The sequence below is a fragment of the Seriola aureovittata genome, chromosome 8 (genome assembly GCF_021018895.1).
Source record: "Seriola aureovittata isolate HTS-2021-v1 ecotype China chromosome 8, ASM2101889v1, whole genome shotgun sequence".
NCBI lineage: Eukaryota > Metazoa > Chordata > Actinopteri > Carangiformes > Carangidae > Seriola > Seriola aureovittata.
Genome location: NC_079371.1, coordinates 3,832,501 through 3,857,950, shown reverse-complemented (window position 1 = coordinate 3,857,950; position 25,450 = coordinate 3,832,501). Strand labels below are relative to the sequence as shown.

General features: G+C 41.5%; 1 protein-coding gene across 11 annotated transcripts in view; it reads left to right on the top strand.

The window, feature by feature from the left end:
* Positions 1–25,450, top strand: part of LOC130173343 (LIM and calponin homology domains-containing protein 1-like) — an 89,893-nt gene that overhangs the window by 19,340 nt on the left and 45,103 nt on the right. For all 11 annotated transcript variants that reach the window (XM_056382527.1, XM_056382525.1, XM_056382524.1 and 8 more), the window contains exons 2-3: positions 17,346–17,416; positions 19,891–19,960. In XM_056382527.1, the coding sequence (XP_056238502.1) occupies positions 17,346–17,416; positions 19,891–19,960 (141 nt within the window). The remainder of the gene's footprint in view (positions 1–17,345; positions 17,417–19,890; positions 19,961–25,450) is intronic.

The window sequence follows — 25,450 nt, the reverse complement described above, 5'->3', positions numbered from 1 at the left end:
ATAAAAGCACCTTTTTACAACCTTGCTGATCTAACTCTGGCATCAGGATGTCCATCCCAGCAGGTCAGGACCAGGGCGTCGACCTGTCTGTCTCTCTGACTGCGGCTCTCAGTGTGGCCGGTGGCTGGATGTTGCCCTCAGCCCCGTGGAAACTGTAGCAGGCAGGATATTGGAGACTAGTGGAGGCCCCTGGAAAAGCCCCGCTGCTTAGGAGGCTTAGCTCAGAGGGCCGGTGTTGACACGGAGGCTCTTTGTTTCTGATCTTGCAAAGCTGTGGGGGGTTGTCACTAAAACCCTAGTAGGTATGGGGTGTATGGTATGGTGAGGTATTGCTGTGGTCTGCATGGGTCAGCAGCAGAGTTTAGACACACACAGGGGACTTAGTTGTTGGAAGGGCTGTCCTATAAGCACAAGGTCACATCTTTGATCCATGCCACTGACAGGTGTCCATCATTAGACATTTGTTCATGTGCGTTTGATCAACTGAGCCTGTCCCTATTCCCACAGAGAGTTACCTTCTTTTTCAACTTTCTGCTTTGCCTTTTTGTGCTTTCATTCACTTTCACTTCCTGTGTCTAATTTCACTAAACTGAAAATGTGTGCGAAGTGAGCTGGGTTAGCACAATGGGGAGTTGTTACTGCACACCCAGGGTAATGGCTAAATTGAAGAGGCGGCATTTGGACTAGGGAGGGGAGTTCAGAGGACCCTGGAGTGTGTGCTGAGCTGAAGGGTTCTGAAGGTTCATTCCCCCTCACACACATCCCTTAACGCTAGTGTGGGGCGACACAATGAAAGCCCTGTGTGTCCCTGTCCCACCCAAATGGTCTCCCTGGTCCTCTAAAGGGGCATTGTTGGTGAGATCAGACTGTTTCCCTTCCACCCCGCTCCTTTCTCAGCAGCTTTTTGCCTGATGGCTGATCTGCACCGCAGAGGGAGCCGAGGGTTATCAAAACTTTAAAGGCCCAGTCTGTAATTCAGACGAACATTATGTAAAGCAATCACACCACCGCCGCTAAACCGAAAAGGACCAAGACCTTTTTTATCATATTCATCACACTGACAGACCTTTAAATACATGCAGACAACAATTAAAGCTTGTTATGTTATTAATGTTTTTATGAGGCTGTTTAAAGTTTGTTTTCTTCAGTGATGCTTGTAGCACAGCAGTAAACAAGGTCTAATGTTCAGCTGTGATCATTTGAAAAGCTAATTTTACATCTGTAAAAAGTTATTAATATGTTTAAAATTTATAGTGGCAGAAATCAAAGATTAGGCCTAGGGATGTTGCGATATACCAGTATTGATAATGGTGATATTTAAGAAATTAAACATTGATATTGTGTCAATAATACACATATATACATATTGTGTACTTACTATGTTGTTTACACTTGTATTTGAGTCTAATTCATTTGCCAAAAAAGACACAAAACACACAATAAACAAAGTTAATTGGATTATTTATTTATTTTAAATGTATAAATATTGCAATAATATTGTTATTCTAAATTCTTTTGGCTACGATAATCGTGTTGTGAAAATCTGCCTAAACATAATGTAAGTAAAAATGTTGCGTGCGATTTTTGCAGAAAGCAAATATGTGAATTTGTTTCTAGAGGAACTAGAGGAACTATTTTAACATCAGGTTACAGATATCACTTATATCATTCAAGTGAGCCTGGCCACTGTGTTTTATCCTGAAGGAAACTCCAGTGACACGTTGACGAGCTCTAGATGAAGTACTCCCACACTGCTTTTGAAGAAAGTCTTATTTTTTGAGACCAGTGTTTTGGTTCCTTTTATTTCCCACCAGTAACTTTATCTCATGAATTAAACTTGGGCGACTAAGCTGACAGCATCTCGTGTGGTAGTCAGGATATATAGGATATACTCTTTCACTTACACTGATGGGATTTATATATAAAAATCTTTCCAAGTGCACCTTCAGCCACGTTTTATTCCAGAGTCGTAGCCTCACACCGAACCCCAAGCGTCAGCCTTAGGGGCGACATATCTCAAACCCTTGATACTAGTAAGTCTTTCCCAGCTGTGCTTTGGAGAAAGGGAGCTGCTGAATCGCATATAATACACTGTTCATAAGTAATTACTGCAAGTTTCATAGATTTCATTTTCAACGTGTCACAGTAGATTTCATGCCTACTGTACACACACGCACACACATGCACACATACAAATCCTTGGCTGCAGAGCTGTGTTGGCGTATGAATAGCATCAAGTGTGACTGCAACTGCTCCCCCCACCCGACTCCTTTACACACTCACACACATGCAGATTTATGAAATGGTAAATGACTTGGCTGGAAAGTCACAACTGTCAGCATCACCTTGCTGCTAAAAACAGGATAATGTAATCATTTTCAACCCGCCTTTCACCCCCACACCCTATTTCACGTGACCCCGAGTCAAAGTTTCCTTCGTCCTTCTCATCACAGGTCCCCCTCCCTCCACTTTATTCACCCCAGCTGCCAAGCCATCCTCAGTCTAAGTACTCCTTCCTTGTGGGCTCAAGGCCCTGCAAAGCTTGGAAGAGAATTGGGGGAGAACAACATAGGAGGGAATGGGGGGGGGTTTGGAAGTGAGTAGCGCCAATGGGGGGCCAGGAGTGGGGTTAATCTAGAACCCAAACATTGTTCCATCATCTAATCAGGGTGGAAATGGGACGGACTGGCTGGAATACCAACATTTAGCTCAGGGCTAGGCCGTTTTAGTGGCAGGAAATTCGGCTTGTTGAATCAGAGGGACTTATCGAGAGTCGAGGGGAATGGGAGGCTTGAGGAAGGGGAACCGGGGGGACGGAATTCAGACTGTTTAAGCTCTTAGGAAAACAAGTTTGGAAGAAAGCCGTCTCCTCTGTCCGAATGCCAGCTGTACGGTTTGAATGTAAAGATCCACTGTATGTGACACGGCCACGGTGTTTTGTTAGCAAAGTCAGAAAACTGCATTTCATTTTTTAAGCTTTTACAGATTTGAACGTATTCTGCTCTGCTCTGCTCTGGCCGCTCCCTGTAGCCCACCCTGTTCTTACCCACAGATAAATATACAATAGCACTGGGCAGGCCTGAGTAGAAATGGCACTGTCTGGCATGTGAATGTGAATGGCTGCAGGGGTGGGAGTGTGTGGCACGCTTACTAAGCTGTTTTAGCCTCATTGAGTAATAATCACAGGCACAACGCGATAGACTCATAAAGAAAACCTCTGATGCTGCGGATTAGGTTTGAAATTTTTGGAATAATTTCAGCTATGTCTTGTGAATGAATGAATGAATGAATGATGAAATTAAACTCTTTTTTTTATATATAGTGCAAAGAAATAACTTGCTAAAATACTTACATTTGGAAGTTTATCCAAATGAGTATAAACAGAAAAAAATACCTATTTTTCTTTATATAGTTCTTTTCTCCTCTTGTGGAATTGCAGTTTCCAATAATCAGGAACCACTGCTGAGGTTTAATGGGTTTATTGGCAGCAGAAGAAACCTGTCTGTGAACACATGAACCAGAGGATGAACTGGGGTCAGAGCCATTCATCACCCCCACAGAGGGGCGGCAGTTTGTCTTGGGAGAGATGAATGTTTTCAGTACATGACACCAGCTAGAATGCATAAAAAACGTTTGTTAATAAAAATCCTGGTGACTAAAAAAAAGTTATTTAGTCAAGCGAGCACTGGAGTTTATACCTACCATAAAATTTGTGGTATGTTATGAGAGGAAGACTTTCTTTTTTCAAGTTTATTTGATCTATAAATGTCTTAGACGGAAAAGTCTCTTCAAAGTCGAAGGCTTGATTGTTCTCCCACCTGCACTCGACACGTATCTCCAAACTAAGGAGTCGGGGAAATGTCAAGAGTGAAACAATTAATGGATGAAAATCAGAATTGTAGGTTTATATGTTTTTAAAAATGTACTGTACTTGAAGGTAAATGTTTAGTGCAGCGTTCCTCATTCTGATCACGTTTCTTAATCACGAATGCTCAAAGCTCAAATGTCGTCTCCATGAACTCAGAATCAAGCACTCATAAAAAAATTCTTTAGGTCTTTGCTTCACTCAATAAACTATTATTCCCTATTATTCTCGTTGTTATATATTATGTTCTCATGCATCTATGCAGCCGTAACTTTTCCACCTGCTATTAGAGACATGTCCTTTTAAATACCAGCTACTGCTTCACAATTGAATCCTGAATCGGTATATTTTATTTATTTTTTTATGTGAGGATGATCAACAGAAAAATGTGGAGAAGAAAAAAGAAATATACAGCTCGACATGAAACCGCTATGCTTTATTTCTGGAGACATTTGAAAGTTGACCTTCTTGTTTAGTTTTGAGCATCCTCAAACGATGAGTGTATGTGAACGCTGACGTGAGGCCGTTCAGCTTTTCATCTTTCATGTGAAAGGAAGCGGAGAACTAAAAACTGCGTCTGTAGCCAAAACCTAGAAATCTAATAAAGGTCAAAGACTGATGTGAACCACTGAAACAACAACAAACGCCTAAAGTTCTGTCCGTGCTGGAATCCCAGAGGGACTCAGGTGCTTAAAATGAACATTTTGTGAACAAATTTTATACAATACGTCACATAATTAATGGAAGTTCCCTCCTAAAATATCATCTTGTCATTTGTTATTGCTCATCAGAATCATTAAATGTAGAATAAACATGTTATATTTTCTTCTGGTCTTCAAATTGATTTGTGATAGAGTACAAACTTTTAACTCCTTAGAAGGCGGATCGATTGCATTCATCGGCGTCTGTATGGCCTCGTACAATCGGAGATATTAAAGAGATAGCTGCTGCTGTTTTTAAGAATGCAGCTGGCTGGTAACATGGCAGAAACTGGATGTTATATTTGTATATTTCCAGGGACTGTAACGGGGGACAAAAACAGTTTAGTGGGGAGGGGAGTAACATAAAGCTAGAGGAGGAACTTGAAGAATCATTTGTTCAGAATCTCAAACTTTTATTGCCAGAAAGTGAAGCATAAATTTAATTTCAGGGAGAGCTCAGGCCCAAACAACAAACATAACAACCATAACTACACACAAACAACACAATGCTGAAACCTCTTGGAAAGATTTACAACGTACAGGTTAAATCACACAAGCAGTAAATCAAAGTAGAACTTGTAATTGAAATTCAACAAACGAAAAGTCTCTAAATAGATATTTCAAGGTTACCAGGGAGCCATGGTTAACATTGAAACACATAGCTCTTAACAGGCAGGAAACGGCACGCGGCAGGTGAACTAATAAGCCGATGGGCCGGACTTGTCGGCTGCAGGTCCTCAGATCTAACCAATAACACGAGGAGGGAGGATCCAGGAGTTGAGGCCCACAGAGCCTGAGGAACAGGAAAGGAAATAAACACTTTTACATGCATATAATTACATTCACCTATGGGGGGGAATGTAACAGCAAGGCTCTTTTAACACCGACACTATATCTTTAAAGTTTGATTGATGCAGTAAAGGGTAAGAATTTACTCTTTTTCAAAGGTGACTCTCAACATCCTTGGAATGACGTGTGTCAAATGAGAATTAGCAGTAGCTCGTTTGTTCCACTTCTCACTGAGAGAGAGTGAGAGAGAGACAAAGAAACTCAGAATCAAAGAGTTGTAATTTGACCTTTGAACTTGTGTGTCACTGCAGCATTGTTAGCATTGATGCGTCACATGGCTCTCCTCTCTCTTGAGAAGAAGAAGCCTTTGATTCATCGCTCTGTCGAAGTTAGAGGCGAAGGCTGAGCCAAGTCTGGAAAACTTCTCCAACTCCAAGTTCCTCGCTTGTCTTTGGGAATTACTGTCACAGAGTGTTTAGTTGAATATGACAGCTTCTGCTCGTGTGTGTGTGTGTGTGCGTGTGTGTGCGTGTGTGTGTGTGTGTGTGTGTGTGCGTGCGCGTACATTGCGTGGTGTGCACATTTTCCTCCTAATCATGAGCAGGTGACGGACTTGCTTTGCTTGCGGACATGTTTGTCTGCAGGGGTTGATAAGAATAAGTGGTCGGCATTATACTGGATATAAAAACTTAATGTTATCTTGATCAGTTTCTCGAGAACGGAACATGGATTTTATCAGCAGTGACATGGAACAGCGCTACAGACAGGGTAGCCAGCACTAATGTACATTATACTTAAAAAAAACAAAAACAAAGGATATAACATTATGGCAGCTTTTGTCTTTAAAGCTCCATATTTTACACTTTTCCTGTTTTATTTGAAGTGTTGATTCATGAGAAGATATATTTGTGGTTTTAAGAACCAAAAACCATCTCAGTGTAGTTTCACATCTCCTCTCTCAGGCTTCTCTCTGGAGCTCTAGGAACAACAGGTCTGTGAGCCAATCAGAAGAGAGGAGGCTCTCTTCTGATTGGCTGACTGTTTTCTGAGTAAGCGAATAAAAATACAGCAGATTTCAGGTCTCAGAGAAACCAAATCCTGCAAGGTTGGATGGTGGGTCCAGATGGGCGGGGCTTGGGGCGTGACTGAGGAGCGGTGACTGCTTTGTTGTGACATCACAAAGTTACAGAAGTCCTGACGGCTGGTTTTAAGGCACAGTTTCTGAATACAGGCTGTGTTCGTTTTTCTGTGGACTGAGGCTTTGATACTTTCACAGTATTAATATAGATTTTGATTTTTAATTTTGATTTGTATATATATATTTTATTTTATTTTCTTTATTTGATGATTCCGCAGATGACTAGTGAATGTTCAGAAGGGTTTATAAAGGAGTCTACACAGCCCCAGAACGTCAGCTGTGATGTACAGTTGCAAACGCTGCTACAAAGCTGTGTGGCTGTGTGATAATAAGCTGGTTCTGTCACCTTTAAATGAGGTCTGGCAGTCGAGCGCTTTGATGTGTACGTGTCAAAACAACAGGAGACACAAGAGCTCGAGGGGATCACATCATCTCTGCCCTGGTGCAAGTTTACTGATGAACGAAACTGCAGAATAATTGCATCATGGAGAGCAGTCTTAATAATCATAACAACATATGCAATACACACTACACTGTAAAATGAGAACAGTAAACCCACCTTAGAAATATTTCATCTGCAGTATTTCATCTTGTCTGCCTTCTGTCCATGTTTTGTTTTCGTTTTTATATCGAACATATGAGAGTATATTAACTTTCTATTTTTATATTTTCTTTCTGTCTGTGTTGAAAGAGTGAAGTGTTTTTTCATCCGTTAAATAAAGGTCTACAGTGACATATTGTAGTGAGGGAATTCAGCCACATGTGGGCCAGACTTCCAGGTGGTCTCCAGATTTACAGTGTGAACACAAACAGCAGACGGACTTTCATTCAGAGCTCCATCAGGTCAACAGTGGGCTAGTCTCTACAGATACAAGGTGTGACATTGAAAACAGCCTCGCTCTGGGGAGATGTGTTCCTGCAGGCCGGTGCAGCTGACAGGCAAGTGGTCCCAGGGATGCTGTTAATTCAGCGTCTCCAAATTAGCGTGACAGTGAGTGTTGTTTTCCTTGATTGTTTAAAATGTTTCTCTGTTGCTTTGGAAGAAGAAGCGGTCTCATTAGTTGTGGTTAAAATGAACAGCGGCAAACAGAATCAGAATCTAGTGTCTTTTTTGCATAAACTTGAACATAAGGCCAGAGGATGCTTTGGTGTTTTGTGTTTACGGCATTCATCTTCAGCTGTTAGTGAGACTGTTCAGTAACCAGAGGGTCACTGGTTTAAATGGGCTATTTGTAATGTTTGTGTTCAGGGCAGATTGGAGGCTGCAATGAGTTGCTTCCAGAGAATGTGGCTAGCTGGTTAGCATGCTAACTTCAGTAGGAGAAAAGATGTGATAGAGACAAGAATTAACATTGGCATTGCTTTCTACCGCTGGAGACAGCGCTTGGAGAGTAAAGGAATAAAGTTTGTTGCTGAACTCACAAGGTTTATTCTAGACTGATAAGTAAACAGCTGTTAATGCTAACGTTAGCTATTTAGCACAAAACTTACAAATAGCTCCTTTAACCTCAATCATCATCCTCAGTGAGAACCTGAACTTCCTGCCCCTTTGTACTGAATACAGAAGGGCTGGCACTGATGATTATTTTTTATTGGTCCATAAAACCAATAAAGCCCAAAGGGACGTCATCAGATGTTTCGTTTTGCTCGAGTTACAGTCCAACACCAAAAGATTTTCAGTTTACTATTATGTAAGACAAGGAAAGGATGTAAAATCCATCTAATATTTGGCATTTCTGTTTGAAAATGACCTTAAAAATGATTTTATAATCAAAATAATTGCAGATTAATTTCCTCTGGGGGGACTAATTGATTTATTGACTGATCGTTGCAGCCCTAGAACATGGCATCAGCTGCTCCCGGCGAGTGTCAGATGACAGTTACAGTCCAACATGTAAATACAATGAAGCTTCTGCTCAGATGAAACCAGTGCGTCTCGCTGAGTGGGAGCAGTACATGACTAATCGGGGGGTTGTGTAAGGTTTCCCACGCCAGATGACTCTCACAGGATTCGCCGTGTGCCTGGGAACATTTGTGCTTTTCTAACTAAAACGAAAGCGCAACAGTCGAAATTGTTGTTTGTGTTTTTTAATACATGAAAATCAGGGAGGAATTTGAAAAGGAGTCAATCCAGAGTCGAGCTCGCTCCTCACATTATTCACTGTAAGATATTGTAAAAACTTGAATACACTATAAACTCCTGACAAAGAATCTGCTAGTGTTCACTTAAAATGTTGTTTCTGGAAACAATGTAAAATGGCACTTGTGTTAAACTGATCTGGCTCGGAGTGATTTTCCTCCACTGTTGACCAGCACACTTATTTATGTCTTCCTTTCCCTTTATTGTGCTCTCCACGACCACAAATCAACCTAATTGATTGCTGCTGCCTGCAGCGAGTGGTTGGCACATGTGAATGGTAAACTTGTGCTAATCCAGTACAAAGGTCTTGCATAACCTTCTGTCCCATGCATAATTTTTCTTATGTTGTCTTTCTGTTAGAAAACGGTATGACGCCTTTTGTAGCTGAATACCTTTTTGAATTAATGTTAGGTCTACTTTTCTGACAGAGGTCATTACTCTTATCCTTTGAGGTGGTCTTTCAAGATGTTAGCTATTGCAAGTTTTAGTCTGTGAAACACGGTCATCTATCACAACAGATTGATACTAATTAGGAGGCTGTCATCAAATCACCACATAAATATTCCCCTCAGCAGCCGTGGTCCAGTTCTGGGATTGGACTGTTGCGGTCCAGTGCTGATTCCACTCTATAATACCCTGCCAATTATGCTCTATTAACTGTCATTACCTGTGATGATCCCTGTTTCATAATACCCTTTTGTTCATTGTCTCTGGCCTGGGCAGCGACTTCGTTGTGGTTCCAGCTCAGCTCGCTTGATTTAAGAATTCAGCTGCTTCCTCGCAGCGGTCTGTCTCAGCTCCCGCCAAAATAAAAACTGGGATGTTTGCAGTCGGCCTCCTGTAAACACACGCTGACATCAAACGTCTGTGCTGGTGTGTCTGTGAGCGCGTGGATGGGTGGTTGGGTGGGTGAGTGAGTGAGTGAAGAGTTTTTATACATGTGGTCCAATGGGATGGTCCGTGAATCTTTGTGTTTGCATCCGTTAATAAATACCAGTCAGAGTTCACATAGATTTGTCTCTAGACTGTGTGAATGTGCTTTACTCCACCGCTGGCGTCACGGTCTCCAGATCAGTCGGACATGGTGAATGGTTGGATCTGCAACTGATTGCAGTGATTTAGTGGTGATCTGCCATGCGGGCTTTAGGGGCATGATCCGATATTAGCCCAAATCTTATAAAAGCTCTGCCAACTCAGGGAAACCTCATGATGCATGCTAAAATTAGGCAAGGAGGAAAAAGATACACAAGCTATTCTGTTTTCCAGACCCACATTGGCCCCAGATGCCTTAAGTGCATCTGCCTGCTGTCTGGATAGGAGAGTTTCTAACAGCATTTGTATCTCACTGTTTGACTGTGAATGTGTCGTACAGCAAATCCCCAATGATATGTCCTGTATTTCTGTAATGTCTTTGTAGCATCTTTATGTTGTGTGATCATTTCTGTTGATCTCCTGTAAGTAAACAGGTGCAGATTGTCTCACTCAGGGGCGACTTCAGTGAGATGGAAAATCAATTTTATGTTGGGCTGCGACTAGAGATGATTTTCATTATCAAAAAATGTATTTTCTTGATGAATTGTTTGATCTCTTTGGTCACAGTTTCCCAGAACACAAGGTCACGACTCAGATTAGACAAATTAATCGGAGAAAAGGAGCAAATCTTTAAGGAGATTTGTCATTTAACTTAAAAAAAAATGACTTAAACAACTAATTATTTATCAAAATAGATGCACATTGGATTCACTATTTCACTATTTGCTCAAATGTTTTGTATTTTCTTATTGTATTGATTTGTAATGTATTCTAGGAAACATAAAACATACAAAACTGGGGGTGGAAGAGATGTTAGGATACATATCAGGCTGAAAACCTTGATTGCATGTCCTGTACTGTTGTTGTCTAAGGCAAGAAAAGGGCCACAAAATAATCTTAAAAACATAAGAAGCTGACAAGCTCCCCACTCTCCGCTGTCCCTCCCTCAGTCCATCCACCGACATGCCAGCACGCCGAGCGCAGAGCAAACAGTCCACAGTCACAATAGAGGATCCCCGCAGCGGTGGCAGCGGTGGCCGCTTGTGAAAAGGTCTGGATGATTGATCGCAGGCAGATACCACTCATGACCTTTGGCTGAACTTGTTGAGGCTCCATAAGTTGAGGGGACTCTCAGCCAGAGCCCCCCCCCCATCCCCATCCCATCCCCATATGAAGAGTCAGATGTTACCAATTTCAATACTTTTGTTTGTCTTGGGACATTTCTTTTTTTCATCAAATCCGACTTCTCAAAAAGCCAAAGGCAAGATTTCTATCTTTCGTCTGATGATGAAGACGCAGCGGCTCAGTCTGAGTCTCTGTGTTGATTTAGTTTCTGCAATATAGAATAATTTGAGTGGTTTTATTGTTCAGTCTCTCTTGCTGGGAGAAGACACTAGACTATACAAATGATGCATCAGTGGTATTGTCTGTCTCTGTTCCTCCTGCTCATGTCATGAAGTTAGTGTTACTGGATGGCCAGGTTTGCACATTGTTGTTTTTGCACTGTTAAGTGGAAACCAGAAGCATTTACAGATTAAAGTTCTCTTGCCAAACTGAATTAATGAGATTATTAGCTGTAGGCCAGAAGACGTGTTTACATGTGTTCTTGAACTTGGACGCAGGGCGTTGGATTCGGTCAGGATTATGCAACACCCTTAAGACAACATCTTGTAAAGTAGAAGGCTTTTGTCTGTAGAGCAGGCGTGTGACGGTGAGGCGAGCCTGTAGGTTGGGAGCACATGTCTCTTGTTTATGTTTGCCAGCCCTTGAGCTCACAGCTGTCAACTCTTTAACAGGCTGATCGCACTTCGCCTCAGGGCCTTGAAGTAAGTAGTGTTTTACTTCCCCAAGTCACGGAAACCAGCCTGTCTGCAAAACCTTGAGTTATTGGTCGTTAATTTGGGACAGGTAGCCGTCCAATGCGGGGCCTCTGAGATTACCGCCGCGGTGCCATAGATCTGTTTTCCTTGGAAGGCCCTCAGGGTGGAGGGATTGCATTAAGCTAGTTCAGACATGGAGTACTGATACTGTCATGACGGAAAGCTCTTGATTTGCTTGTTGTTGTGACTTGAAACGTGGTGCCAGTGTTTCAGCTGTATCTTGTTCGAAAAACTGGTATTTTTAGTGGCAACGATACGTGAGTGTCCTTTGAGCTGTGGTCCGTGATTCCACTGTAGAGGAGTCTCTTCTCATCACATTGATGTTTTATCTCTCAGAACATGAAAGCAATGTCTCCTGGGAGTTTTCATGCTAAAACTTCATTGGGGTTTTTTCTGTTTTATAATTCATCAAAGCAAAAAAAATAAAATTCACACAGTACTTCTCCCTCAGGGGAAGAGGATTTGGCAAAAAGCTACATTTGCTTCTTCAAAGTTCATTCATGCATTTCTAAACCAACAGAGACTTCCTTTCTTTGTGGTGATAGTGATGGCTGCTCTGGACATGAGAATCCATGAGAGTGGTTTCAGTCTGGACATGAAGGGTTTCCAAGAGGAAGGAAGTGAAAAGGAGGGAGGAAAAAAAGGAAAAGAAAAGCCAACCAGCATCTTTTGATTGTTTGTGAAACAATGCAGGCGACATTCCACTGAAAACAACAAAGGCGACACATTCCTCTTTTTAATTGAGTTCCCTCATATGACCCCACGGTGGTTTGAAAACACATGCAGAATTGTCTAGTGTTTTTCAGATGCATCTTTCCATTGAGGTGTCTTTTTAAAAAAAAAAATTTGAAATTCTATCTGAGACTCTTTCTTACCTTAATCTTCCTGTACGAATGTTTGTTTTGTGATCAGGAAATGGTAATACATTAGTCTTGGTGGTCATCTGTGCGTATTTTATTACTTCCTTTACTAGAAATGATGCTGATGAGGTTGCTGGGATTTCTGATTTAGTGTTTAATGGCCACTTCAAATGGCTTTATGTTTTTTTCTGTACACTGTGCACTTAACCTACAACACTTCCTTGCATGCAAAAGGAATCTGCTACCTAAACTTTTATAGTGTTGTAGCTGTAGCTTCTTTCTGTGAATGAGGAGGTTTTATTAGTCAGCAAGCTAACGCGCTCTACACATATGCTGTAAGCCCACCGGCCAATCAGTCTCCTGATGTAACATTAACAGTGAGTGCCGGAGGGTCTGGTTAAGTTTCACCTAAAGGTCCCATATTGTATAAAGGTAGATTTCCATGTGTTGTTTGATTATATAGCAAGTCTAGGTTCTACATTAATAATAAAAAGGAAGTATCCACAGAGAAATGCACAAAGAATTCAGAAACTGAGCCTTAAAACAAGCTGTCAGCACTTCCTGTAACTTTGTGATGTCACAACAAAGCAGTCCCCACTCTCAACCACGCCCCAAGCCCACCTGGACCCACGATCCAACCTTGCAGGATTTGGTTTACCTGAAATCTGCTGTATTTTTATTAGAGTGCTCAGAAAACAATCAGCCATTCAGAAAAGAGGCTCAGAGCCTCCTCCCTTCTGATTGGCTCACCGTCCTGTTGTTTCTAGAGCTCCAGAGAGAAGCCTGAGAGAGGAGGTGTAAAACTACACTGAGATGGTTTTTGATTCAAATCACAAATATATATCTTCTTATGGGTCAACACTTCAAATAAATTTAATTTGATTTGTAAAAAGATAACAATGAAATGTATCAGGTCTGCATTACATGTTGCTCAATTATGTGTTTTTCTCAAACTGAGCGTTGCCTCTGGCTCGGACGGGAGATTCGTGTGCTCTTTAGCTCAGGATGATACTTATGGGAGCAGCAGATGTACATGAATCACGGTCCTTAGCAGCTCTGCAGTCAGCTGCCAGAGAGCAGCAAGATAATGTGAAAAGCGAATCCCTTCCACTTTCTACAGTTCAGTTCTGTGCCTTGAGCCAGAAGAGAAGTGTGTAATTTATGTTAATGTGCATGCGCCCCATAGGACAGAATATTAATAGAGCTAACCTTTGAGACACTGGGTTTCACCAGGAGGTTCGGGCCCACCAGAGGCCAGTGATTGGGATTTATTGGATGTGGAAAAAATATTTCAAATACAGAAGACAGATTTTGAGGTTTCATAATTTCATTTTTCTTATGAAATTATGAGTATGAGCAGTTTCTGTGTTTCCAATTGGAACGTCGTAATACCACCTGTAGAAAAACCTCTAAGCCTTATTTATTGCCGTAAGGATTTTTTATTCAGAAGAGTTACAGAGTTTTTCTCCCTTTTTTGCTGCACTCTGATCTCTGCCCTCAAACTGCACACCAATCTTTGTAAAGGTGGTGTGACACTATAATCTCCCTGTGCACTCAGACTCATTAACAAGGCTGGTGAGGAGCTGACCTAGTTGTCATCGAGGCTGTTCTGTAACTCAAAGCACACAGGTTGAACCTTTGCATTCTTCCTCTCCTCCGATTTTATGTTCGTGAGCAAGACATGATCAAAGCCTGACCATATTTGTTGCGTGGCGAGGGGGTTCTGGGTAAACGGTGACCGCTAGATGTCAGAGAAGTAAAAGGGTCATCTGGCTTTAGAAAGCACAGTACCAATATCCATCTGACACATTTATCGAGGAGCACCTAAATCAAGGTCATCTGCTCAGCTGCAGAGTTTTTTAAGCTGCAGATATAAAAGTATCTAGGCCGCCGAATCTTGAGATCAGAGCATGAGAAGTTACTCTCTTATGAGCAAAACCAGGGAACGATATTCTGTAATGTATTAATCCTGGGATTGCATACTTAGAGAGTAGATCTGGGATTATTTTTCCTTCATGTACAAGACCACAGAATATCACTGTGTAACATAAGATCTGGAAATGTCGCTCTTGAGTGAATAAAATGTGGAAATATTATTGACTAATAGCTGGATCTGCAGTCTGCTCTCATATAGTCATACAGTTGCACACAGAAGACCCCACCTTTTTTTTATTTCACAAGTTATTCCTGTGTGGCAGATCTGCAGAGAGAATTAATCATATTGATTAAGTTAAACCTCACGGGGCAGAGCCAAAGACATTTTTCTGGCCAAGTAACTTTAGACTGAAGCTCAGTGGAAAAGGCAGGAGGTAGGAGAGGAGGGAGATAATTACTATGAATCCTGCTGCTCTCTCTGTTAACTGATAAATTGCAGTCTAGCGACATTAAGCTGCCTGTGTTAAATAGTACATATATAAACTTTTAAGGTTAGACTAGCTCTACCAGACTGTAAATGTGTCTTTCTTACTTCGAGTTAGAAGAAGAAGTTTGACACCTTTATCACTTCTGCATATAAATATGTAACTGGAGCCAGTGGCCAGTTAGCTTATCTTAGCATAAAGGCTGAAAACAGGAGGGAAACAGCTGACAAAATCCACCGAACAGAACCTCTAAAGATCAGTAATTAACACATTATGTTTAATCTATACAAAACCAAAGGTTAAAATGACAACAAGACTCCAGGAAGTGACTCCACCCAACCAAGTGACAAGGCCTCTCTCAATCTGCGTTCTTCTCTGTACTTGTGAAATGTCATCAGTTACAGACCAAGTACTGAGATGTGAGGAACCCACCTGCCGAGTGAGACAGTTATCTGATGAATTTTTGGTCTCAGAGTTGAGAGAGTTGCTGCCAGTTTTTTCCTGGGAAGACGAAGTTGAGTACATAATAAATACTTGATTTGTTGGACAGTTTAACAACAGTGGGTTTCTTATATGTTCAGATATACCACTACATTTCAATAAAAACTAGAATAAATATAAACAAACAGGAGCAGAGTCAGTGCGGTCCATTTTGGGTTTCTTTAGATTTTTATCTATGTAGTGTATTTTTCACTACACTCACTACTATTTTTCCCATTTTATTTTGTCACAGTACAGTCAGGAACAATTGTGTTGAAGTGTAATACCCAGCTGAGCTGCTGATATTGGCAAGAACGCTGCTGTTCCAACTGCAAACAGTCCCCACGTCCACGGGAGTCTGGACTAAACTTTTTAAACATGTCGAGTTCAACCAAGTACAAGAGTCTGAACTTGGCGTAGCCTGTGTTGAGAGACACCTGTACTCCATCACATGCTTCTGTAAATCCAGAAAGTTATGTTTTTATTCTTTGGTTTTTGTACAGATCAGCAAACAAGATGAAGGGTGTTGACTATTGAGCTTTAGAGGAGCCGCTGGGCAGAGTGTGTTGCCTGTGGACAGATGTCAAACTATATTATTTTAGATATAAATGTATTGTCAGGAGCAGATGGAGAAATCAATGCAGTGTCTTTGTTTGTCCAGCAGCATTTCCTCTTTGCCTTTGAAGTTTGACACCTAGCTGCCCGTTGATGCTTAATTCAACAGATGATATAATGTCTTCCTCCATGTCAAGTTCAGATACTGAAATCGTAGAACGTGGGTTTTGTGCACCATATGTTCGTACTGTGAGACAGACTTTGAGGTCTCACACTCGGGCTTCACTCATCGCTTTCGTGCCGTTTAGCAGCAGGCGCACAAAGTCCTGTTCACAAGTGCTGCCGCAGTAGGGAATGGTGGCCGTGAATAACTAAATGTCAGCACACAGAGAAAGTCTGTGCCACTTTTGGTTTGTCTCTGTTTGTCTATCTTTATCTGCCTCTCTGTCTGTCCAGCTCCATAACACCAAACATGACGCCTCACTGCGACCTCAGCGGCAGAAATGAGGCCTACCGTTGGCCTACATGCTGACATACAGCAGTCCATTTCTTTTGTAACAGGTCCAGGCTCCACGACGAGCCAAGAAGCTGACACAAACGCACAGCCGGCCCAGACGCTCTACAGCTCCCCGCTTTTTTTTTTTCACCACAGCTGTGCAAATAAATGTAAAAGAAACTCTCAGGAAATTTAATCTTGTAATTGTTTTGGCTTCCAGACCGGCAGTCCAAAAGGGGTCCCTCCTTTTTTATGGCCACATGTCTGCCAGTGTTTGTGTGAATAAATGGATTTTAAGTGGGCTTGGTCCTAAAAGTGCTGAAACAGCAGATATTTTTTTGAGTGGGAGGCAGTTGTTTCACTGTTGGTGTTTATGTTTGCACTTGAAAAGTTTTTGTGTGTGTGTCTTCATGTGGGATCCTGTTCACTCGCAGGACTGAAGGCGAAAGGTTATAAACTTCAGCTGAAGCTCAAACACCATGAGCAGAAAACAGCAATTTAATAAACTATGCTGCAACTGAAGCTTGTACTTTTTTGGCACATGTTCAGGTATGCTGCCAAGGGTTTTTTTGTGCATTTAAATAGCTCGCGGCTAAGAAGACTCATCTATATGTTTTGTAATATTTGTCCACAAATGAGCATGCATACCTGACGATGCACTATAGTCATGCAAATACATGCAAACAGGCAGCTTCTCCTCCTCAGAGGGTCTGAACAACTATTGCCCGATAAATCCCCTGTCACAACACATTAGCCTGCAAGAGCCATTTGGTCAGGATGATTGCGGCTTATGTCAAGCTTGTTAGCGTTTAGCACTGTTAACCAGAGAGAGACTTGATATACGGCAGCTCTTTGTGCTCCTCTCCATACCACTCCCGGGATTTACTGTGAAGGAGAGACGTGAGAGGAGTGTCGATAAAGGTTGTTGCACTTGTTTCTTGGTTTTCGTGCGTTGAGGCGTTAGATTTTTGGAAACTGAAATGATGTTTTTGTTTTCGATCCTCTCGGTGTCATATTTTGTTAACTCGTTCCTTCTGTTCTCTCTGTAGGCTGTGACAGGAAGATGTTTCGGTGACAAAGATTTCAGAGGCGGTTTGGAGAATGGGATACTGCTATGCGAGTAAGTTCTGACTACCACCTTATTTTTATCTTTAGTATGTAAATTGTTTACTCTCTGTATATTAAGCTTTTATTTTTGTTGCTCTTATTCTCCTGGGGGAAATGAAGCTTTCTTACCATGATTTTATTTTGAAATAATTCGGTTTTCCATAGTGACTTAAAGGTGCTATATGCAAGTTTTCTCTGCCACCAAGCCTGGTTTCTTGGTGGTGATGATGGTGTTAATGGTTGCTTGCCAAGAGCTTGAACTATTGATGTGTTTACAAGACAAGAGGGTTAGAACAGTGCTTCTCAAACTTTTTCACATCAAGGATCCCAAAACTGACAAATTATGACCACAGACCCCCGTGTGATAAGGTTTTTGCTTTTAGATCTTTTATAATAGAAAGGCTTTGAAACCCGTGACCAACATAATCATACATTCTGTCATTGTGTTGCTTATGGATGGAGTTGTAGTGAGAATAAATTATTGCCCTTGTTGCTGAGGACCCCCAGGAACCCACTTTGATAACCACTGGGGTAGAATACAGCCATTAACTTCATTCATCCCCTCAGGTTGGACTGAGGACTGGATGCTCCAGTGACTCAGTGTCACAAAGTAGCCGGGGCTAGCTTGTTAGCATGCTAACTTCAGTAGAAGAAAAGATGTGATAGAAACAGAAGCAAAACAAGAGTTAAAATTCACCTGGCTGATTGCTGGAGACAGCTCTTGGTGAGTAAAGGAATGAAGTTTGATGCCGAACTCGCATCGTTTCTTCTAGACTCTTTGAGGTAATTAAACATCTGATGCTAACGTTGGCCATGTAGCGATAGCAAAAACCTTCATATAGTACCTTTTTTTAAAAAGAGGCTGTAAAGGAAGATCTGTGAGCGGGCGAGCAAGGCGAGTCATTATTTTCGCAAATAGGTCGAGTGAGGACTCACTAATTTTCTTCCTGAATTTTATTTTTATTACATTAACAGCAGTGACCCATTTAAATACAATTCAGGCTCTGCATTTTTCAGCGTGTTCGTTTCAGTATCATTACATCCTGACAGTTCAGAGGAAGTTGAGGAAAACAAACCTAGAATAACTACACTTAATTAGAAGTTGACATTAGCGGTCAAACAGGTTTTCCCTCTCATACTTGCGCGGAGCTGTTGCGACGCTGCGGTTCAGTGATCAGAGAGACTGGCGTCCTGTTGAATTGTCCTCCAGTGTGACACTTGAACTCTTGTCCTCCCACTAATAACGAGCTGAGGTGCCGAAATGAGACTGAAAACACACACGGACCCTCGCGCTTTCTCTCTTCTGCATTCCTCTGTGCCAAGTTCACTTACACAAGCCCAGTGTTTACACTGTCCTTATTGTGAATACAGACATCAGGACCAATTTAACAGAGTCCCGACTGGTTTTGGAATTTCTGGAATATCACGGAGCATCTGGAGGTGCTGTCGCTCTCCAGGATCTAATTATCAGGGAATAAAAGAAAAGGTTTTAATGTTTGAGTTATTTCCATCTCAAGTAAAACTGCACTGATCGATTTTTCTCCAAATCTATTTTGTAAATAAAAACCATCTGTACTGATGCTCAGCTGTCCTACAGGGAGAAACTTGGAGTGGGGGGAAGAACAAAAAAAGAAAAAGAAAACTGCAGCATTATTCTCATTTTTCAAGAGAGGAAATATTGTCTTCACTGTTGCTCGCTCTGCCCACCTACACATACTGTGTGTAGTGCCGAGAGCAGCCTTCTCCTGGGGTTGTTGAAAGTTATTTTGGGAAACATAAAGCAGGAAATCTCTAACTGAGGTGAAGTAGATGAGGCAGACGAAGGGAAAAGGGTTCACTTAAAAGGGGAAATGACAGCATTTCATTGCTGGAATGCCATGAACATCACAGGACCGCTGATATCTAATAGTGTAAGAGTATCCGAGGGTGGGTTTTTCCTTTTTACAGGGCTGAATCGTTACAGTGTCCTCTCCGATGAAAACACACACAAAAAGATGAAACTGGAGACAGAGGGAGAGGCGGGAACGCTGAAACTGCTTGTTCATGACTGACAAGCTGGTAGAGTTTGTAGGAATGTACTGCAGTCTGACAGCAGAAGGACGTGTCTCCTCACATGTGTATGTCACTGCGATATGAAGTACACTGGAACTAGTTAACAGCTCCCTGGGGCTGGAAGGAGCAGCAGTGATTCTCCTCTCTGATTTAGGATCTGTGTGGTTATTAACCTTCCAGACGCTACTGTGGGACCGTCAGAAATGTTTCTGACTCCCTTTTTGTCCCCCCTCCTTTCTCTGAAGAGACACACACACTCTCCGTTTCACACACACTCTTTATCTCTTTTGCCTGAAGTTATTTTTCTCTCTTCCAACTTTGCAAATATCCCTAACTTGTCATGAAAACAAGTTTTTAAAGACATTGTAACTTGTTTGTTTTTTTTAATTCAAATTCAGCTTGTGATGTCGTTTTCCCTGTCTGGCTTCTTGTTAGGTTGCTGAGTTCCATTAAACCCGGCCTGGTGAAGAAAATTAACAGACTTCCGACACCCATCGCTGGCCTGGTGAGTCCTCTACCCGTTCTCATCCTTTCTAAACCCACATTTACAGCTTTTCCACCAAAGCTGAGGACTGTTCTTTAAGCTATTGTAACTTGAGATCAGGGCTTTCATACCTGCGCAGCTTTCCAAAGCAGAAAGTTGACCTTAACCCTGCAGCCCCGTCATAGCTCAAATCTTCATATATGATTGTTTATGTCTGTTTCCAGATTACTGTGTAGCCTATATGTTTTGGAGTTTGAAACTCTTTCAGCACCAGATGGTTTGATACACAGAACCATCTGGGACGGCTTCTTTGGAAACTGTTTGGGAAAAGGGCAAGCGCTTTCAAAAAGATACTTGGCAGGTGATTGGATGGAACGATCTGTCCGTCATACGACGTGGTAGGAGAGAAAATGCAACACAACAACAAGCTCCGGCCTGAGGAGCTTTTGAAAACGAGTTAGCGAGTTGGTAGTCGATCGTCTTTATAAGGAACATTTGCGCGTAAAAGACACTCTTACAGACACTTAAACAGTTGCTTCCCTGCAGTTCCTCCCTCATAGGAAACTGATTTGTCCGGATCTTTGTGGTTCGGCCACAAGCAAAGAGCTTGGAGCCTCACAAAGATGAACTTTCTATACTCTTTTAGCTTTTGGTCAAAGCAGCGACAGTGACCATTATTCTGCATTTGCAACTTATTTGTGCAAGTTAACCCGTCCAGCCTGAACTTTATTGATAGTTTCAAACTCCAATTAACTGTTGTCTTCTTTGCCAGTGTGGTGTAGGAAGCAAATTGTGTTTACTATTGAACTACTGTTTCACCCCAGGCAACGACTGGAGACATACAGTGACAATGTGCAGATTTAGTGGTCCCCTTTGGTGTAGTGCAGAACATACAAGGTTGGTTGAATATATCTTATATTCATGCATTAGGCCTTTGAAGGACCAGTGATGTTTGCAAACTGCCCCTTGACAAATGGTGGCTACACGATCTTTGCAATTCAGCTTTTCCAAGAGACAGTAAGGAAGCGGGAGAATAGTTCACTCAAAATACATAATGGTGTATTTGTCTAAACCTACAGTCTGTGGGACAGTGTTGATGCAAAACCTGCATGTCTTCTGTGGCTAATGTCGATTTCATAACCTGAAGTCAAGCAGCAGAAGTTAAGTGACAATGTGCAAACATTTCAGTGTCACATGTCACTGTTTGTGCATTTATTTTTTAAATTAAGAGTATACCCACTTCTACAGGAACCACTGCACCGGTGAAGCCACCAGGTGTGTTATCAGGGTTTGATTACAGATACCTGCAGCTGAGAGGTCAGTTTCAGTCACCACAGCCAAGGTGTCCATCAGCAGCCATGTGTGACACCGAGCCCTTCACGGCTCACTTGTTGTACAGTAAAACAGTAGATGCCCTGCCTCAAAAACCTGAGCTGAATATTGTACATTGTTGTTGTCTGTGGTTTTATTCAGGAATCTTAAGGAAGTTCACCTCCTGCTTTGAATGAGAGCCTGTGGATTTCATTAGAGCTGAACACTGATCCATTTCAATGGAGTACAGTGCGATACAGTGGAGCCCTTTCATGATGTCCTAAGACCTTCATCTGGATGAAGTGGCCTTTCAGGACCAGGACCGATGTGTGGGGCACAGAGAAAATTGATAGTATTGGAGCTAAATGTACTTTAATCTCTCCTTCCTGATTCGCTCTCTATTGTGTGACCTAGTGCAGCGTAAAGTTCGTTCACGTTAAAAGGTTTGTTGACAATCTTGTTGAGGGATGACGCCATGACAGGTCGCAGTACAGAATACACAGAAAGTAGAGATCATGAATAAAACTGTGACTTTAGTTCTTGATGCACCAGTTTAGAGAAGGTATCGTCATCGATGTTGACCTTAAATGAATCGTGACGTGACAGAACCACAGTAATGTAAATGCAGCTTCTCTGACAGTGTCACGATTTGATTATGACTCACATTAATTGTAATAAGAGGCCACTGACTGCTCCGTTTTCAGCTTCACACTGGCCCTTTGCTTCATATTATATCAGTGATTTCCACACGATGAGGAGACACAGATTTTAAAGCTTGGTGGTCGATGTTCACAGATACCCCTGAGTTTGAGCTTTTGGAATCATTTTTAGGAGAGAAGAAGTTGAATCAATGCATCTGTAAATGTAATAATACATGTTGCATCTGCCCGATGGCGTTTTACTGATATGCTACTTCGCCTTATTCTGAGATTTCTTGCTCTAAAAATTCACTCCTCAGCAAATGTGTTGCTCATCCTTTTTTCATCTCTTATTATAAAAATGTCACATCATCATTTGTTATCAACTACAGCAACCTCAGTGTGGTTTTAATAACACAGATCAAAGATGTTGAACAGATCAGATTCTTATGGTCAGTATTAATAGAGTTTAAAAACAGGTGATTAGAAGTTTTAGTACTTAAAGACAAACGGTGCAAGGGGAGCTGGGTATTATTGGATGACAGCATGACAGAACAGACAAGGAAGTCTGTCTTGGGCTGAAATGGCTTTTCTTTTCTCGTGGCGTCACTAATTGCTGCCAATGGGCCTTCTCTGGGTTTTTACAACTGGCGGATAATCACACAGCCACATTCTTTACTGGCCTTTTTTTTTCTCCACCTCACAATCACAGCTAGAATAACAATTGATTGTCCTGTTAGAGCTTTGAAACCCAAGAGGTTCTGTGCTCACTCCATCTTGGTAGTATTTGTTATCTATCTTCTCCAGAAGCCTGATATTTCAAACTGTGTGATGAGTCAGTTTCTGCTGCAGCTTTATTCTATCGTTTTCCTTTAAATGTGGCCTAATGGAATCTAATCAGAAAAGTATTGAAGTTTTGTTTGTTTTTTAAGCATTTGAACATTTGATTCTGAATTTTCTTAAGAAGCCAAAATTGAAATTTGAATTTGCAGTTTCACTTCAATCGATGACTTTTTTGAGAGAAGTTGATTCAGCTTGATGGTTATTATTTTAAAGATTGTTTAACTGTTTGTTAGTTAGTGTGACCAGTAGTTTGCGTCTTATCTCAAACACCAGTGATTGATGCATGTAACAACAACAACATTATTATTTAAAGGTGTAGGCCTGACAATTACCAGACAAGAAAACATAACATGACCATCGCTAATTGGCCCAAAGGGGCAAATTAATCATCCACTGAAGACAACATGTTTACGTAAGTAGTTTGAGGGCGACACATAAAAGTTCAAAAAAGGAAAAATCACACCTTCTGGGTGTATTCATGTTAGAACAGTTTGACCCTTTATACTTCAGAATTTCATAATTCTCTCCTCCCCCGGGCTGTGATTAGAGAGGTGAGAAACATATAAACAAGGGGTCTGCTGTTATCTGGCCCATCGTAATAAAACACAGGCTACTCCCCCTTCCTCTTCCTGTTTTGGGGGCTAATGGGAAAACGAGTCTCTGAGGAGTTTTGGCTGTTTTGTAATTAGAGCAGCGACCTCGGTGCTTCTGCAGCTCGGCCTGTATCGCTCCGTGTTGCTCTGAACAGGTTGGTTGTTGCGTGCTCTGTTCTCAGCCGTCTCCGGGTCGACTGGTATGCTCATGTTTTACGGTGTGTAAACAGACACACACTGGTGATCGCCCTGTAAGGTGAATGGTAGTAATTCACATGCTTAAAAAGGTGTTGTTTCACAGACATCCAGTTTACGGCAACGGTGTCAGTGACGGACGTGAAAAACAACAATTTAACAAACAACTTAAGACTGTTGCATAAAACCCCTTCAATTACAGCTTTATTGATTTTCAATTTTCACCTGCGTTTAAGGATTATACGCTTTATTAGCATCTGTGCGGTGACATCAAATTAAAACATATCATCAACTCCAAATTTAATGTCAGTCAAGCTGAAGACAAATTTTTTAGCACTAATATAAAACAAAATAATGAAATTTGTCATTAGGATATCGATAATTTTGCTGTTGTTTTGTAATGTTTGACCTTTATTGTTGTCTCCTGTGAGAAATATTGATTCAGTGAAAAAACTAAAATCAATAAAAACAAAAATGGCGACGAAACAAAACAACAACTCTCAACTGTAAAGTTATCACAGCTGCAACCAGTTGCTGTTCCACATTATATACAACATGTAATTAATGTATGCTTACATGTCTTCGATTGGCCGCTGCAGCTTTTGACCCGATGATGTCGCACTGTGTTGCAGTATTCAGTCTGGTATTCAGAAACTGAGCCTTAAAACCAGCCGTCAGGACTTCCTGTAACTTTGTGATGTCACAACAAAGCAGTCACCACTCTCAGCCTTGCCCCAAACCCCGCCCACATGGACCCACCATCCAAACTTTGCAGGATTTGGTTTCTCTGAGTGTTTTACTAGAAATCTGCTGTGTTTTTATTCAATCACTCAGTCAGCCAATCAGAAGAGAGGTTCAGAGCCTCCTATTTTCTGATTGGCTCACTGACCTGTTACTAGAGCTCCAAACAGAAGCCTCAGAGAGGAGATGTAAAACTACATTGGGATGGTTTTTGGTTCTTTAAACCACAGATGTCTCGTCTTAAGGATCAACACGTTGGTCTGAGGTGAACTGCAGAGTGAATATATATTTAAATTTGAGATAATGTGCAGCATGGTTGGGTTCTCCCCCTCTTACTCCCTTCGTCTTATTTTTGGGTGTTATCCTTGGCAGGGACAGAAAGAATTGGGCAAATATCTTTTCCTCATCCTGACTGAGCTTTTCTTGTGGATCCTGTCAAGATCTAAAATCAGGAGCGTGAACTCTGCTCCTCCTCCCTGAGAAACCGCGATGGTCTCATCGTGGTTGAAGTCAGACACTGATTGCAGTGAGGGTTGTGTTTAGAGGAACCCATGCTCTTTTTCTTTCCCTCATACTCAGTCACACACGTGCATGTACAATAAAATCACACAATAATAATCAGCAGTATAAGCACAGGCAGTAATATTGGATCTTGGAATAAGTGGCACAGTAATTTGATGTTTACCTTTGGTGATTTTGAAAAAGATTTTACATTGAAACATGTTTAGATTTGGTTGTAGATGTTATTTACGTGGTTCTTTGTCTCCCTTGCTCACAATTTATTGCTTAATTTTCTCACTTGTTGATTTTACCACAGTGTTTGTATTTCCACACAGGGGATGACTTTTGCCCAAATTTATTATTTTTAGTTTTTTTTTTTTTTTAACAGAGTGTACAGGCTTTGTGTCGGAGGTCCACCTCTTGCCTCCTAATCCTTCTACAAACACATTCAGCTGTCAGTCATGTCGCTGCAGTAGACGCCCAGTTTCCTGTGGCAGTGACCTCTAAATTCACCGCGAGTTACACTACTCACTTCTTGAGACACACGCACACACTCACACACACACTCACACACTCTCTCTCTCCAACCGCCCGCTAAATGAAATAAGCCAGTTTAATCATTTGTTGAGGTTTATCTCGATGTTTATTGTCACAGACCGTTAGAAAATACCAGCCGATGGAGGATAGAG